Source organism: Vipera berus (assembly GCF_964194415.1).
Source record: "Vipera berus genome assembly, chromosome: 2".
Lineage (NCBI taxonomy): Eukaryota > Metazoa > Chordata > Lepidosauria > Squamata > Viperidae > Vipera > Vipera berus.
The window spans coordinates 218,739,465-218,755,750 of record NC_138203.1 but is presented as its reverse complement, the minus strand read 5'-3'; the positions used below and the strand labels follow the sequence as shown (position 1 = coordinate 218,755,750).

Below are 16,286 nucleotides of genomic sequence, written 5' to 3'. Positions count from 1 at the left end.
TTCCCACACCGTATCCTTTTGCAGCTTCCAAAAATGATAGGGGGGTTGCTTTTAACACATTACTATAAAAATCACGTGCCTGAGCCACAGTAACCAAACGATGTCTTTTACCTTCGTGCGTCGCCACCAACCCATCTGGAATCTCCCATCTGAACTTAATATCACGTTTCTTAAGTTCCTGTACTAGAAATGCAAAATCTTTCCTTCTCCTTAGGATCTTCGGAGGGATCTCTTTTAAAACCAAAACTTCTTGCTCAGCCACTACCAAATTAGTATCATAAGCAGCTTGAATGACTTCATCTCTAATTACTCTCTTTGTGAAATAGACCACCACATCTCTAGGTAACTTCCTCTGTCTTGCAATCCATGAATTTACACGAAAAACTTTGTCCATATTTCCCTCAATTTCAGATGCTGACTGGCCCAGTACCCCTTCCAGAGCCTCAGAAATCAGCTGCTTTAAATCTTCTTTACCATTCTCCTTTAAACCCCTAATTCTAATAGCATACTGCATCTGATTATACTGAACAAGGCTCAATTCTTCGTCCATTTTATCCCTTATATTTTCATTTTCTAATACCTTTGCTTCTAATATAGAGTTCTTTTGACTGAGATCCTCCACTTTTATATCCAGCTGTAGCACACATTCAGCTACGGATTCAACCGTAGACAAGATGTCCACCCTCATTGCTTTCAGCTTCTCTTCCATCTTCTCCTCCAATTTCTCCTCCAGCTTCTTCAACTTTTCATCCATCATATCAGACATCAGTTGTGCATGCTTTCCAAGAGCGTCTTGTAAATCCTTAAGCGTCAATACCGGGGGAGATGCAGGAGGAAGCAAAGCTTGCAGTGAGGTCTCTTGCACCAGGGAAGACCCCGCATTCCGAAGAGCTTTAGAAGTTTTAGACGCCATCTTCCCCCACTTTCACTTATTACGCACTTTCACTTTAAAGCTATAAAATCCATTGAGCTAGAGAGTAAAAATAAAGAGTCCACTTCACCTTGACCTCCTGTACCGCTCTGCCTGCATCTTGATAATCAAAAGTATTTCCTTTTGGCAGGGGTGGTTGCTAACGCCTGGCTCTGCTCCAAGAATCCCAGAGCAGAGGCGCTGCGCAGCTCGGAGCAACCCAGGCTTCGGGGGGGCTCATCCTTCAGCCGCCCAAGCTCTCAGCTCAGGCAGCCCCGGAGAGCTCAACCCCTACCTGGGGCCTCACCCCCTCCTCTTCTCCCGAGGAGGGGGCTTCAAATCCATCTAAACAGCTGATCGGCGCTGTTTACGATGGAAAAACACAGCTGCGGAGCGGGCAGCCCGAAAACGGCTGTCTTTCGACGTCGCGTCGCCACCGGAAGTCCGCACTTTTTCAATTTATATCAGTTTTATAAAACTATTCTTCTATCCAACTAGACTTTAACATACTAAAACCAAATTAATACAACCTTTCCTTCTCCTAATATATCATACAACTTAAAATACCATACACTACCTTCCAGGCTTAAAACTTTCCATCCAAATAACAAAGCATAACCTACAGAATATCAATAAACACTACTACAAATCTTCCCAATTAAATTTTCATAATCATCTTCAAACTAAAGCAACACAAAATATTATATAATTATTTTATAAGGGTGAAAAATGAATCCCCACATACTTAATCCTTCTAGCATCCTTATTACATTATTATCTCTTGCAATTATGCAACTAAATCCTCAGGTTTGCTTCATTCTTCCAGAAGCAGCACACCTCTTCCAATTTCTGGCCTTCTCCCGTGGTGATGAAATTTGACCCACTCCTGTAACTTTCACATCCGTCTGTGTTAGCCCTTCAACATCTTGTGGATTCTCTCTGGAACGTTGAGGCTCTCTGTCACCTTTTTTCTTTGTAGACTCCAAAGACGATATGGGGACTGCTTTTAAAACATTACTGTAAAAGTCACGTGCCTGAACCACCGTGGTAAGACAATGCCTTGTACCTTCATAAGTCACCACCATACCCTCTGGTATTTGCCATCTAAACTTAATATCACGTCGTCTCAATTCTTGTGTCAAAAAAGCAAATTCCTTCCTTTTTCTTAAAATTCTTGCAGGAATCTCTTTTAAAATCAAAACTTTTTGCTCATCCATTACAAAATCAATATTATAGGAGGCCTGGATAACTTCATTTCTAATCTTTCTCTTTGTGAAATAAACCACCACATCTCTGGGTAATTTCCTTTGTCTTGCAATTCACGAATTAACACGGAAGGTTTTATCTATATCTTCCATTATTTCATCTGCTGGTCGCTCCAACACCCCTTCCAAAACCTCAGAAACCATTTTCGTCAAATTTTCCTTAGGATTTTCTTTTAGGCCTCTGATTCTCAAAGCAAGCTCCATCTGAAAATACTGTGTTGAAATCAAATCATAATCCATTTTCGCTATCATATTTTCAGTTTCTGTCATTTTGGCTTCCATTCTAGTATCATTTTGAACAAGATCTTCCACTTTTTCATCCAAAATCTCAATGCTTTTAGCCATATTTAACGTTGCAGATGTGATGTCTGCTCTCATTTCTGCTAATTTCTCTGTAAACTTCTCCTCCAACTTTTTCTCCATTATCTCAACAAATTGTTGCATTTGCTTTTCCATAGTTTCTTGGAGCAAACTCTGCAAATCTTTTACTGTAAAAGCTGATACAGATTCAGATGCAGAGGACAATAAAGTTTTCGCCGAAGACTGCTGCCTCAGGGCAGGAACTTTAGAAGATATAGTCGCCATTTTCACCCTCTATTGTTAACTACTCACTTTCACATGCAGATTCAGCAAAGTCCATTGAGTTAAAGATCAAAACATCATCTTCACCAAAATCTCCTGCATCGCTCTGCCTGCGTCCTCGTTCTCATAAGCTCTTCCTTGCTAGCAGGGATGGTTGCGAACACCCTGTTCTGCTCCAAAAAACCCGGAGCAGAGACGCCTCGCAGTCCGGAGCATGCCCAGGCTTCGGGGGGGGGCTCAATCCTTCCGCCACCAAAACTCTAAGTTCTGGCGGCCCCGGAGAGCTCTACCCCTACCTGGACGCTCACCCCCTCCTCTTCTCCCGAGGTGGGGGCTTCCGAGCCGCCGAACAGCTGATCGACGCTGTATTCGGCGGCTCTACGGAGCTGCGAGGCTGACAGCCAAGAAATGGCTGCCTCCGGCGTCGCCTTGCCATCCGGAAGCCCGGGCATGAATGATTATGATGCAGGAAGTCAGGAACATTTGCAAATAAAAATGCTCTTGCAGCTATTAAGGGGTCCAGTTTGATTAAGATTGCAATGTGAATGACGTGTTGTTTTTTTCCTATGCTATAGTTTTCATCCCCAAGAATCTTTTCCAACTTCTTGCCATCTACATGTATAGGACCTGAGTTCATAGAGTTCCGAGTTAGTAAGGATTTGGTTCCGATCTTTATGACACCATGGAGATTGAACATCATTTTGTGCTTCATTTATACCAGAATAATGGGATGATCACCTAAGTCTGAACAACAAGTAAATGTATGTTTCCTGGTTGTTTATGGCTGCTCTGGTCATAAACATTTTCAAATTAATGTATTATTCATATGGAAATATATAGCATTGAAAGAAAAATACAGTGGAAAAAGAAAAGGAACTGCAGGAGGTGGCTGAGGAAAGAGTAAAATCAGGCTTAAAATGACCTTTGGAGAGGGTTCTAGGAGCTGTGTTTCAAAACGGCAACACCTGCGGCCGGCGTCAACTTCCCTCCGTCCAGTGCGCTCCCACAGAGAGGGCCTCCTCAGGGTGCCTCCGATCAAAGAATGCCGATTGGTGGCCCCCAGGGGGAGGGCGTTCTCTGTGGGCGCGCCAGACCTGTGGAACCGCTTGCCGGTTGAGCTCCGGATGGCCCCCGACCTTCGCTCCTTCCGGCGCGATCTAAAAACGTATTTATTTGAGCAATCCGGCCTGGTTTGATGGGTTAGGGTTGGGGTTTTAATATGTTTTTTAAGTATTGTTTTAAATTTTATATTTGGGCATTATATTTAATCGTTTTTTAACTTTTGTATTCTGTTTTTATATTTATTGCCCTGTACACCGCCCTGAGTCCTTCGGGAGAAGGGCGGTATAAAAATATAATAAATAAATAAATATAATAAATAAAAAGGGAGGACCCAAGAAAGTGAAGCAGATGAGGTCAGGAGAAACCCCCCCCCCCCAACAATATATGATGTTACTTAAACAACATTCATTAAAACAACTAACAGAAATTCTATGCATGAAGTTAAGGACGTCTTTCTTTTAACATATTAAAATTACAATTTAAAGACAACTTGTGTTTGCCTATGAATCTCTGCCTATGAATTTCTTTGCCTATGAATCTCTTCTACAATAAATAAGCTTCCTCAAACCTATGAGCCAAATCGGAAAAAGGACACCAACATTTTACCTTTGAGCAAGGGACATCCTCTAGCATGCAATTTTGGGAAGCAACTAAAAACTTGGCCTGCATCTCTATGCTTACTCATCAGAAGAGGAGGGAAGCAGACATACCTGTGCCAATGAAGAGGACATCATAATGTCCATCGGCAGCTGCCACTCGGTCTACTGCAATGCGAGTGAAGATGTGGTCCACATTGGTTTGCAGGAAGACAGGCCTTTGGCCATGGGGCAGTACTGGATTATACATTAATGGATGGTTACGAGCAAACTGGATCACATCGTCAGGGTAATCCTTGGTGGAACTAAAGGTGCCAAAGGTTTTGCTGGGACACTAGAAATTCAGAGAGAAGGAAAGCAAAGAGAGGCAACGTCCCAAACGTTGAAAAATGGTCTACTCATAAACATTTTTTACTACAGCCCTCAATTTTTCCCACTTGGCTTTCATTCTATAATTTGCTTTCCTTCTATTTCAATCAAATCCCATAATCGTTTTCCATTCCATGCAACTCAACTGCTGCCCCTCCCTTCTGATCTCTTTCTTCAGTGTTTGCCAAACCCCAAGTATCATCTAGAACATAAGCAAAACTCAGCAAGTATAAAGTCCTCTCCTTCCTGGGTATGAGTCAGATATCACTCAAAAATCATCCTAATCTCTGGAGAGTTTTCTTGGGTAGAAACACTTTTTTTCATATTTCAAGATCTCAAATCCAATGTACTTACCGTTCCTGGGCGTGGATAAGGGACCCGCCCTTGATAGGAAACCCACTGATAGTTAGGCCCCTCCTTGTGAGCAAAAGGACCAAGAAAAGCTCTGCGGACGTCATTCATGTGATACACGCAGACAGCAGAGCCTTTGAAAACTGTGCTGTAACCAGACGAAAAAGAAAAATTACAGGAAGGGTAAAGAAATGAAACCAGAAGGAATGCTTATCCCACTGCCATCTGGTAATGTGGATTACAGATCCTGCCTGACTTCCACTCAAAAGGCACTGGGTGGCATATTTCCCTGTTTAACAATATTGTCAGGTGGGTGGGGTGGAGAAGAAAGTTTAAAAAGCAATGGAAGATTATAAAAGCTATTATATTATTATCTGTCTTTGGTTGATGGATTGAGGCTCATTGTGAAAAAGCAAAGTGGATACAAGAAGCCTGGACTCTGCCCACTGTTGATGTGACAAAGACTATTTTCTTTTTACCTGGAAGTGGTGAAAACTGCATACAACAATGGGTTACGCTTATCCCTCGTTGGCAACAAGAAGACATCACCTGAGTTGAACAAGAAGGAATGAAATCACCAGCCTGCAACTTGGCACCTGATGAATGACAAACCACTTCTATCCAAAGGAGAGAAAGACTTTCTTTCAACCCAGACATCAAAACATTCACCAAGGAAGAGTTAAATCAAGCCCCCATCCCTGTTCATCTTTTTTTTTATTACATTTATATCCCGCCCTTCTCCGAAGACTCAGGGCGGCTTACAAGCTTAGCAGTAGCCTTCATTCTATGTATATGCCTGCTTGTTAGGGCTTTCACACACACCCCAAGCAGCATTATTACAAAGTCAGCTTAATTGCCCCCAACAATCTGGGTCCTCATTTTACCTACCTCGGAAGGATGGAAGGCTGAGTCAACCTTGAGCCTGGTGGGATGCGAACCTGCACTAATTGCAGGCAGCTGGTGTTACTTAAGGAGGCATTAGCCCACTGCTCCACCAAGGCTCTTGCTACTAGAACATCCTAAACCGGCCTTTGCCAGCCTAGGGACCACTGTATTTATTTGGGAGAAAAAATATCCACAATCCCCAGTAATCACAGCCTAATTTCATGTTGGCCGGGGACAATGGGATAATATAATCCAACTATCTGAAGAGCTCTAAGTTGCAGAAGGCTGGATTAAATCCATTTTTTTAAAAAAAAAGTTGACAAAAATCAACTCTGTGAGAAGACAAGAATACCAGATGGTAATATCTGAAAAGTGAAATTATGTGGTTTCACTGTTGTAATTCTGAGGATATGGAGCTCAGAATGTTATATTATATTAACATTCGGAAAAGCCAGATTGCAAATGGACATTTTTCAAGGGAAATGGGTTGTTTTATTAAACTCTGGGAGAAAACTTTTCTGCATTTCAAAATATAATTGTTAACTTGTAAAGAACATTTCTTTTACAGTAGTTCTGAAGTGGTAATTGGAACTATAATAATGCTAATGGTAATAAGTTAAAGGAGCCAAATTATTTACCAGAAGTTTTCTTACCGTTATCATTATTACAATTCCAATTAGCACTTCCAAACTGAAAAGAAAAAAAGAAAAAATGTACAATCATGCATATATTTCTGTACTACAGACTATATAGTCAGATGTGAGAGGAGAGACAGTCACCACCAAAGGACAATCTGAACTCAGCTTTTTTTAACTGACATAAGACCTATTCTAAGATCAAGAATACTAAAAATAAAGAAACATAAAAATAAATTAAGAAGCTTTTAAGAATTTCTCTGTTGCAGCAGAAAAGAGAAGGAAAAGCATGATTTCAATGACTTAAGAGTGTGAGATAGATGCATTATTCCTTCTGTCAGCTTCATGCCATCCTCATTTCTGCTGCTTGATACTTTGACAGCATTTGCCTCATTTAGAACCATTTCAACCCTGCACTCACGAAGATGGTCAAAATGCGTGTCACTCCCATCACTGCCGGGTACTGCACACACCAGCCGGGCCTTCAGGAATGTTGTCCATTTGTTCACCAGGCTTCTCTGCCCACCCATATCATTCTAAAGGGAGAAGAAGAGACCTATCAAAAATGCTGGTTGGAGAGCTGGCTGCAAAGGTTAACGGAGTTAGCAGAGATGGCTACATTGACTGCTTTGATTAAAGAACAAAAAACCCAATTATTTTTGTTTCTACTTGGAAACCGCTTCTGGACTTCATGCTTGAGGTGGGGGAAAAAAAACATTGATTTTGAGTTTTACCGATTAGATAGGTTTGTTATGTAAAAGTAAAAAGTTGAGGTTTGATGCTATTATCTTATTCTGCTGCACCAAAGGGAGTCGGAAGTCAATGCCTTTTCTTTATTTTTCCCTTTTTCTACACTTTCCCCTTCCCTTTTCCCTCCCCTGTCTTTCCTATTATTTTCTTTCCTATTTCTGTATTTTATGTTACAAACTAATAAAAAAGAGAAAAATAAAAAAGCTGCTTGGAGAGCACAGAGAATTATGCACATAGAGGCTAGCTGATTCGGGGATCTCCAAGGAGCTCTGAATTTTTAATGCAAAGGGGCTCAGTTGGACATAGAACCAGGGCTTTTTTTCTCATAGAACGCTCAGAACGGAGTTCCGGCACCTTTTTTTGATGGAACCTTGTAGGATAGACAAGGCGGGTTGTATGACGTGTGTGAGTTCCGGCACCTTTTTCTTTTACAAAAAAAGCACTGCATAGAACCTAATGCACACCTAACGATGGGCAGGAGAGGTTATCCCAAAGGTGCCTTTATCCCAAAGGCAACTGGGCTTTCTTGTTGTTGTTTTTTCCTTAGAGAACAGTTCACTTCTCTTGGATGAGAGGCAAAATGTTTTCTGTGGAAAAAACCAAAACTCCCAAGAAAGTCCAGTTGCCTTTGGGGGAAAAAAGCACCTTTGGGACAAACATGACCTGGATGATTGAGAATTTCCATGGACATTGGTGAGAGGTTGATTTTTACTGCTTTCAAAGCATTGTTGTGCTGGAATCCTTTTTAACTAGGGGTCTTCAAACTTGGCCCTTTTATGACTTGTGGACTTCAACTCCCAGAATTCCTCAGCCAGCGTGCCTGGCTGATGAATTCTAGGAGTTGAAGTCCACAAGTCATAAAAGGGCCAAGTTTGAAGACCCCTGTTTTTAACCCTTCAGCAGCCAGTTGTTGCTGTAGAGTCCCTTGGAAACATCTGCTCCAGGGCAGGGATCCTCACCCTTTCAATAAAGCCAGAGCTAACTCCCAGCCATCTATCTTCACCAGACTTTGTCTAACTCCCATGCCTCCTGATCATCCTCATCTTGAGACTGGAGCCCATACAACAATCTTACCCGGCAAATTTGCCCAATGCGTGCAAATGTCTGTTTGCCCAGGCCTTGGGATCCTTCCACTGCTGTTTCCCGGAAGAAAAAGAAGATCTTATCATCATCAGGGTTCTCACTCTCTGGGATCCAGAAGACATCAATGAACTTGGGTTCTTGAGTCAAAGAAATGGAAGAGAATGTTAATACAGACAGGACAAAGCAACACAGGCCATTATTTTCAGGCTTGCAAAAGGCTGCCTTGGAGAGAGGGTAGCAAAGCAAGGTTAGACAGATAATGTTGCAGGGATAACCTGCTTCCTGGATTCTGGTTTTCCTTCTATTTAAGATGAAATCTCAGCCATGAAATATTTTCCTGTGACATCTATGCCAAAGCTCCTTTTAGGGACAAATTAAGCATGACATGGGAGATCATCTTTCTCAAAGATCAGAAGACATGATGTCTCCTTCAAGTTAAGCTCAACTTCTGCTAACTTTAGGGATATGCCTATGCAATTTTTATTGCAAGAATATGAAAGTGGCTTGTTCACTCCCTTTTTCTGGTTGGTTTCTTTTAGAGCTTGAGGATTCCCTAGCAGTCATCATTCAGGTATGAATCAGATCTGACTCTCTTTCACTTTCAAGATCAACCAAAGTCAGCTAGATCCTGAGACATGGGGAACTAAATCTGAAGGCATTTGCACACAAACTTCATTTGGAGGCTACAGGCCTTCTTCATATAGATAAGAGAATTTCATGGGACTGTGATGTTGGACTGTCCACAGCTGTGGTTAAAAAATAGTCAATATTAAGGCTATGGCAGTGTGACTGAAGATCCGTCTGTTTATTATATGCTGCACATAAAAAAAAACAGATTGCACTTTAATTGCACTGTCACAGCCTACTTCTTGACTTTTTTTTACCAAATCCTGAGGACATTCCCTCCTTGCTTTCATCATTAAATTCAGTTATTGTCTGTTGTCCTTGAAAAAAAGTGAGAAGAAAGACAACCAGTTGGTTTAGGGACATTTAGAAGAGAGGAAGTTCACAGGATTGCCTTCCCCAATAATTCTCCTTTGAAGTGTTGGGATTTATAATCCCAGTTTTCCAGCCAGTATAATCATCCAGATTGCTACTTACATAAATTTGAAAACAGCAATGTAGAACTGCTTTAATGAATCAAATCAAACAAAACAGAAAACACACATGCTGCAGAGCATTCCTCCAATGTTTTTCCTTCCACTTTCTCTTCCTGAAACCTCAGGCCATAATAGTGACAAGCTTTGATCGCTAGATGGCAGCTTCCATTCATAAGTTACTAAAAAACAAGTGAGCAACTTGCCTTGCCACAAGACAGACCAGAGTTGTAAGATATAAGATAACTTTTATTGTCTTTTTTTAGCTGTGAGCACAATGGCACACATTAAAAATGAAATTCTGTTGCCTGCTCTGAAAAGTGTACACATACATATCACACATATAAATATGCTACGTGTGTATCTACCTACACACTTACATATAAATAATATATAAATATTAATCACTGTCCATCTTGAATACATAACGGAAGGAGGAAGCTTTAGAGTTCACAAGGTTAATACTGTATGGAACAAAACTGTGAGAGAATCTGGATGTTCTGCTTCGGATACCACGGAGCCTCCTCCCAGAAGGTAACAAAGAAAACGGGTTGTGACGTAATAATGAATTCTGGATCCCCTGAGACTTTAAAGGGCATCGTTTCTTTCAACCTCTGTATGTCTCCCTTTCTAGGACTGACTCACTTCCTGCACTATAGGTCCCCTTCTCACAAACCCTCCACTGACCATTGAGCCATCGCGAATCATGCTGCTCGGTGCGGACAGAAGGCCTCGATCCCAGGCTGCGGAAGATGGTGAAGTCTCGGCCCATCAGATCAGTAGCCACGCCAGAATAAAGCTCTTCACCTGCCCAGCGCAAAAGGAGAGAAGTTTCAAAAGCTTTCAGGCTTCGTAATCTCCATTGACATCTCAGAGAATGTTCCAAATTTTATTTGTGTGGCCCTTGGGAAAGATCCCAAGGCATCAGTTGAGGAGGGGGCACTACGTTAAGGTGAATGAACTACCATCCCAGCAGCTGCATCCTTAGTGAAAAGTGTCAGCTGATCCCATCTGTTCCCAGGGCAGATGGAGGGAGGAAAGATAGGGGTTTCAAAGGATCCCACATGAGATCTTGCATGGGTCTTGTTTTCTTGTCTCACCTTTATTTGGGGGCTAGGTCATTGTTTGGGGGCCTTTCCCGTTACCTGCAAGAACTGAGGCAGCTGTGTGATTTGGATCATAGGGACTTTTGCCTTTGCCATCCTCCAGGCTCTCGAAGCTGAGCTTGAAGACAGAGTCCTAGAGAAAGGAGCAAACATGTCCATCAAGAGAAGCGTGGAGCTCCTGTGATTCTTTTGCTTGCCTTCGTCTTTACCCCCAGACACATGTACACTTTAAGAACCTTTGTGCATCACTCACCTCCACACGTTGGCCCACTTCTACAAAGCCACAGATGGGGTGAAAAGCCCCAGTGCCACAGGAGTACAGGTGCGTGCGGTTGTAGAGATGTAGGATCTTGACAAAATTCATACACTCAGCCTGAAAAGCAAGAGCAGATCCTGTAACTGAGCAAGCCTAATAAGTGACTCCAAGTAGAAAAAAAAAACTGCAGAAAGAGAAGGAAGGAGAGTAGCTGGAAAGCAGTGGTCAAGTAACAGGAAAGCTTGCAGAAAGCAGAGAGCATTTCTCCAACTTCCCATCAAATGCTTTTTTTCAGATGCCAAAAAGAGTAGCTTGCAGAGCTGACAAAACTGGGAATGGAAAAAAGGAGTCCAGAGCAAGACATGAAGCACAGTTTGTTGGCATTTGCTGTCTCGGTGCATTCCTTACTTATGGAACCCTCCCCTGACATTGCTGGAATGCCAGCACATGTGGGAGCCTTACTTCACTTTCGTTTACATCAAATGAGATGGAATAGTGGTGCTGCGAGGCCCATGACTCATTGGGATGACAGCACATCTTGCTGCCTGTTTTCTCCAACAGAGGGCACTGTAGGGAGAGCAGCAGTTCTGCAGCAAAAACTTGATGCAATACTGGGAGAGTCAAAGAGATTTGGGGATTGACGGGGGTGGTGGGGGGAGATATCGTGCCTGTCACCAGCAGATACAGAGAACCCCGCTCAACTGCCACAAGGTCTACTTTCTTCTCCCCCAGGCTCTGTCAGGAGGTAAACATTTGTCTGATTTAGTGTTAAGCAGGATTTACTCATTAAAAAGTGTCAGATTATTTAAATGTCTGGAATAACTCAGGCAAAAGGGCAAACTTTCCTTCTCAAGAAATGGGCCATAAATAGAAGCGGGTAGGGGTGTGTGGGGGGGAGGATGATAAGCTTACAGTGGGGAAAGGAGAAGATATCCAGGGCCTCATCCAGCACCACTAGGCACTCAAGAACCTGCCTTACAGCAGGGTTTTTCAACCTTGACAACTTTAAGATGTGTGGACTTCAAATCCCAGAATTCCCCAGCCAGCATACTGGCTAGAGCAGGGGTAGGCAACCTCGGCTCTTTTATGACTCATGGACTTCAACTCCCAGAATTCCTGAGCCAGCATAGCTGGCTCAGGAATTCTGGGAGTTGAAGTCCATGAGTCATAAAAGAGCCGAGGTTGCCTACCTCTGGGCTAGAGAATGCAATCCACACATCTTAAAGTTGCCAAGGTTGAGAAATGCTGTCTTACAGAATTGTCTCCCAACAGTTCTTGAAAGGTAACAGAGAACAAGCCTATTGAAGCCACCGAGGCTGAAGGGAGCTGAATGAAACAGGCCAGAAGGAGCCACTTCACATGCAGCCATTTAGTCAGTTGCAAAGCAAACAAGTGCAATGGCAAGGACTTGCAAGCAAAGATGAAGGGAAGGGGGGGGCGAGGGGGAGGGAGAAAGAAAAGTCCCCATAATGTCAGCACAAGGCTCAGGGAAGGAGGGGATCAGAGTGGGGGCAGAGTTCGTGCTAAAGCCCTACCACTGGCTCAGTAGTTCAGCTTTTGAAACAGACAAACCTTAAAACCAGAAAAAATGTATTAAGAGAATGCATATAAACAGGATGTGTTTATGATTATATTTCATTTTCTTTGCTTTCTAGTGTTTCCCTTCTAATTTCATGCGTCTTCCTCTTTCACACATAATTGCCTCCCAATACCCATCAATAATCTGAATAAAAAAAATGTTCCAGCCCACCCCCACCCACCCCCCCATATCTGTTTTACAACATTATAAGGAATACCTGCCATAAAAGAAATAATTCAAAACTATTAACAAGGGTCTATGACAAGCCACGGCCAACTCACTGTGGCGAACTCGCCACTGCCAACTCACTGCCGGACAATTCGCCATGGCCAACTCGCCATGGGACAACTCTTTGGAAGACAAAAGTTACAGTAATATCAAAGAAAGGATGAAAAGGAATCATTAAAGAAAGGGTGCGAAAGGAAGGACAAACTGAAATGTGAATGGTAAAAATTAAAATAATTTTTAATTTATTTTAAATAATTAAATAGAATTGTTCAATTGTCCACAGTTGTCCCACGGTGAGTTGGCCACAGCGAGTTGTCCGGCAACGAGTTCGCTATGTCTAGTTGGCTGTGGCGAGTTGGCGTTGGCAAGTTGGCCATGGCGAGTTGGCCGCAGTGAGTTGTCTGTGGCAAGTTGTCCCATTCCCATTAGCAAGGTATCCCTAGTAAAAGAAGTCACCTGCACTGAGTTATTCTGTAAAAGACAGAAAGGAAGCCTCACAACAGAAAGACAGATCAATATCCAGGATTATTGCAATGATCATTGCTATTAGTGGAGAAACAAATTGGTGGAGCAGTGGGCTAATGCCTCCTTAAGTAACACCAGCTGCCTGCAATTAGTGCAGGTTCGAGTCCCACCAGGCTCAAGGTTGACTCAGCCTTCCATCCTTCCAAGGTAGGTAAAATGAAGACCCAGATTGTTGGGGGCAATTAAGTTGACTTTGTAATAATGCCGCTTGGGTGTGTGTGTGAAAGCCCTAATAAGCAGGCATATACATAGAATGAAGGCTATTGCTAAGCACATTGGTTTGTGCTTAAATTGTAAGCCGCCCTGAGTCTTCGGAGAAGGGCGGGATATAAATGGGATTAAAATAAAAATAAATAAATAAATAAAAAATTAGAAGTGGGGAAACTAACATATCTGTATCTGTATCTCTGTCTGTCTGTCTGTCTTTCTCTCTCTCTTTCTGTGCGTGTGTGTGTCTTTGAATCAACATGGCCTCCTACCAACTGCCTGGACAAGTTCCTGCAGTTTTGTTGGCTGTTTTCTAGGGCTGAGAGTGACTGGCCAAGGCCACTCAGCTGGGCTTTATATCTAAAGCAGAACTAGAACTCATGGTCTCTTAGTTTCTAGCCTGGTGCCTTAACTACTACACCAAACTGGTTTGTATCTATATCTACATCTAAAGTTCCAGCAACTAAAAAAGAACAGGAGAAGGAGAGAGAGAAGGAGAAGGAGTAAATGCTAGAAAAGGGGAAAGAATGTTTCTTGTGAAAACATTGTCAGTTTTCATGAAAGGATTTGAGTGCAGTTGGATCTAAGTCTACGATAACTGGGACCACTTAGTTCTTCGTCATTCCTTCTTCTTCCCTTCTGTAGAAGCCCAATAACCCGCAACTGCAATCTCAGTCCAAGGCCCCTAATGTGCCATTTTGCATTTATGTTTTTCAGCAGGCACGATATCCCCCGCTGGAAAAATCCTGGATCTTCTTTCTGAGCCTTCTCTCTGAGGTTAAAGTCACTGACTTGAGAGCTAGCAGCCAAGGGAAACCAAAATCCAAGAACAAAAGCTATGCTCATTGGACAGAAAACAGTTGGCCTCCCATGCCTAGCTGCTGGTAATAGGAAAGGGAAATGAGTCAGATGCTATGGTGACAGATCATTGCATTAGGCACGGGCCAGATGTTCTGGTCTTGCTGTCTCATCAGCTCTCTCAAAGCCTGGACATGCACCAGCGAATTTCTAAGGAATTTTCCTCCTGGCCATAATACACCACTGATATATCATTCATATGACAATGTGGCAAATGGTCCTCAAGGCAAACAGCAGGTAGAGCAGGGCTGGGAAGTGTATTTCCTTTATGCTACAGAAAATGAATTGAACTGGGTCAGTTTGCAAGTTAAATCCAGACTGTGGCTCAGTGGTAGACTACATGCCCTCTAAGAGTTTGCCTTCCTCAGTCATTTGTTGAGCAAATTGGACCAATATTCTGATATACGCTGGCCATAATTGAATGCACCAATTCCCACAGAAAAACCACATAGCATTAACTAACCAGCAGCCATATGCATGATCTAACCAAGAGCAAGATCATTGTCACTTCCACTGCAAAATATATCTCAGTATGTCAGGTCTGTTACTTCTCATCTTCACAGTTCTTCTTTTACTTTCATTGAATGCTTCTGGATCTCATAATTGAATCTAGTTGTTTAATTCAAATTTATTTCCTCTCTTAATTGATATTGATGTTCATACTGAGAGCCATAGTCAGATCTTGTAACTAATACTTTGGTAATACTTCATCTAGTCTGTGGTGTTAGCATTGAATTCAAGCAAACTTCAGTCATAAAAAAAAAGCTAAGGTTTAAACCAGGGGTCTTCAAACTTGGCCCTTTTATGACTTGTGGACTTCAACTCCCAGAATTCCTCAGCCAGGCCTGGCTGAGGAATTCTGGGAGTTGAAGTCCACAAGTCATAAAAGGGCCAAGTTTGAAGACCCCTGGTTTAAACAGACCAGGTCTTTTCTCCATCTCTTTAAAGATTGTTTCAAAACTTTGTACAAATTTGTACACAGGGATATAGTGCTCATATTCCTTAGTTAATGATATTGGGGATTGGGAGTTTTGCTCTGTTGAATGATAATTGTTCTGCTTCTTAATCATCCCCACAACTAAACAGAGCAGCCCTGTGAGTTACTTCCATTCTCATGAGAGAAACTATCTGGTGTTTTGTTCTCAGCCCAGAACTGGGCTGTTTTTAATAGAAAGAAAACCAATTTGGTAGAATTTTCCCCTTTATATGTGTGATGTCCTAATACAGAACCATCACTGATTAGGAAGCAAGTTCTTATGAGCAGGACACAGCAGGAAAGTCTTTGCTTTGTCTAAAATGGCAGGGCTGTCAAAACATAAATGTACTAATTAATTACAACAAGGGGCAGGCGAAGAATCTCTCTCATTCTCTCTCTGTGTGTCTCCTTCTTAGACACAAACACACACAGATGGATCTCAACCACTTGTCCCATCTACTGTGGAGATTTTAAGTAAACAGGTCTGAGGTTATCACATCCTGTCATCGCTTTTGAGTAGCCCAAGAAGACAAATAGCCTCTTCTCCTTTTGCAGGATGACCAAACAGATTAACTGTGGAGACCTATTTGGGAGGGGAAGGGGGGATTCCAGCACAGAAAGAGGCACCTTTCCTCCCATCAATAGCAGTCTCATTTTTCTGGCCACCTGCCTCCCAAGCCTCCTTGCTATCTACTGGACTCAGTGGAGCAGAAGCACGGTTTCTCCAGCAGGATTTGTTGGGTTCCTATCTGGAATGAAACCTGTGGAAGACGAGTGCCTCGTGCCTGCTCTGACTTTTCTGCTCTGCCAATGAATTGAGCAAAAGCAGGAGCAGAAAAAGAGATGTTCCTGCCCCACATGTCTTCTCTGTTGTGTTTTGGAGTGATGCCACGGCAACTCATTTGAGTTTTAAGCAGGAATAATATGACTTGGGTCAACTCTTGTGCTGGCACAATGCCCAGCTGT

At 42.5% G+C, this 16,286-nt stretch overlaps 1 protein-coding gene across 1 annotated transcript in view; it reads right to left on the bottom strand.

The window, feature by feature from the left end:
- SEMA3B (semaphorin 3B) overlaps nucleotides 1–16,286 on the bottom strand; it is a 54,327-nt gene that overhangs the window by 10,781 nt on the left and 27,260 nt on the right. Inside the window, exons 5-12 of the mRNA XM_081317717.1 lie at nucleotides 10,945–11,064; nucleotides 10,731–10,824; nucleotides 10,273–10,392; nucleotides 8,480–8,625; nucleotides 7,077–7,191; nucleotides 5,615–5,684; nucleotides 5,139–5,283; nucleotides 4,530–4,749 (exon numbers count right to left, since the gene is read on the bottom strand). Coding sequence (XP_081173843.1) covers nucleotides 4,530–4,749; nucleotides 5,139–5,283; nucleotides 5,615–5,684; nucleotides 7,077–7,191; nucleotides 8,480–8,625; nucleotides 10,273–10,392; nucleotides 10,731–10,824; nucleotides 10,945–11,064 — 1,030 coding nt within the window. The remainder of the gene's footprint in view (nucleotides 1–4,529; nucleotides 4,750–5,138; nucleotides 5,284–5,614; nucleotides 5,685–7,076; nucleotides 7,192–8,479; nucleotides 8,626–10,272; nucleotides 10,393–10,730; nucleotides 10,825–10,944; nucleotides 11,065–16,286) is intronic.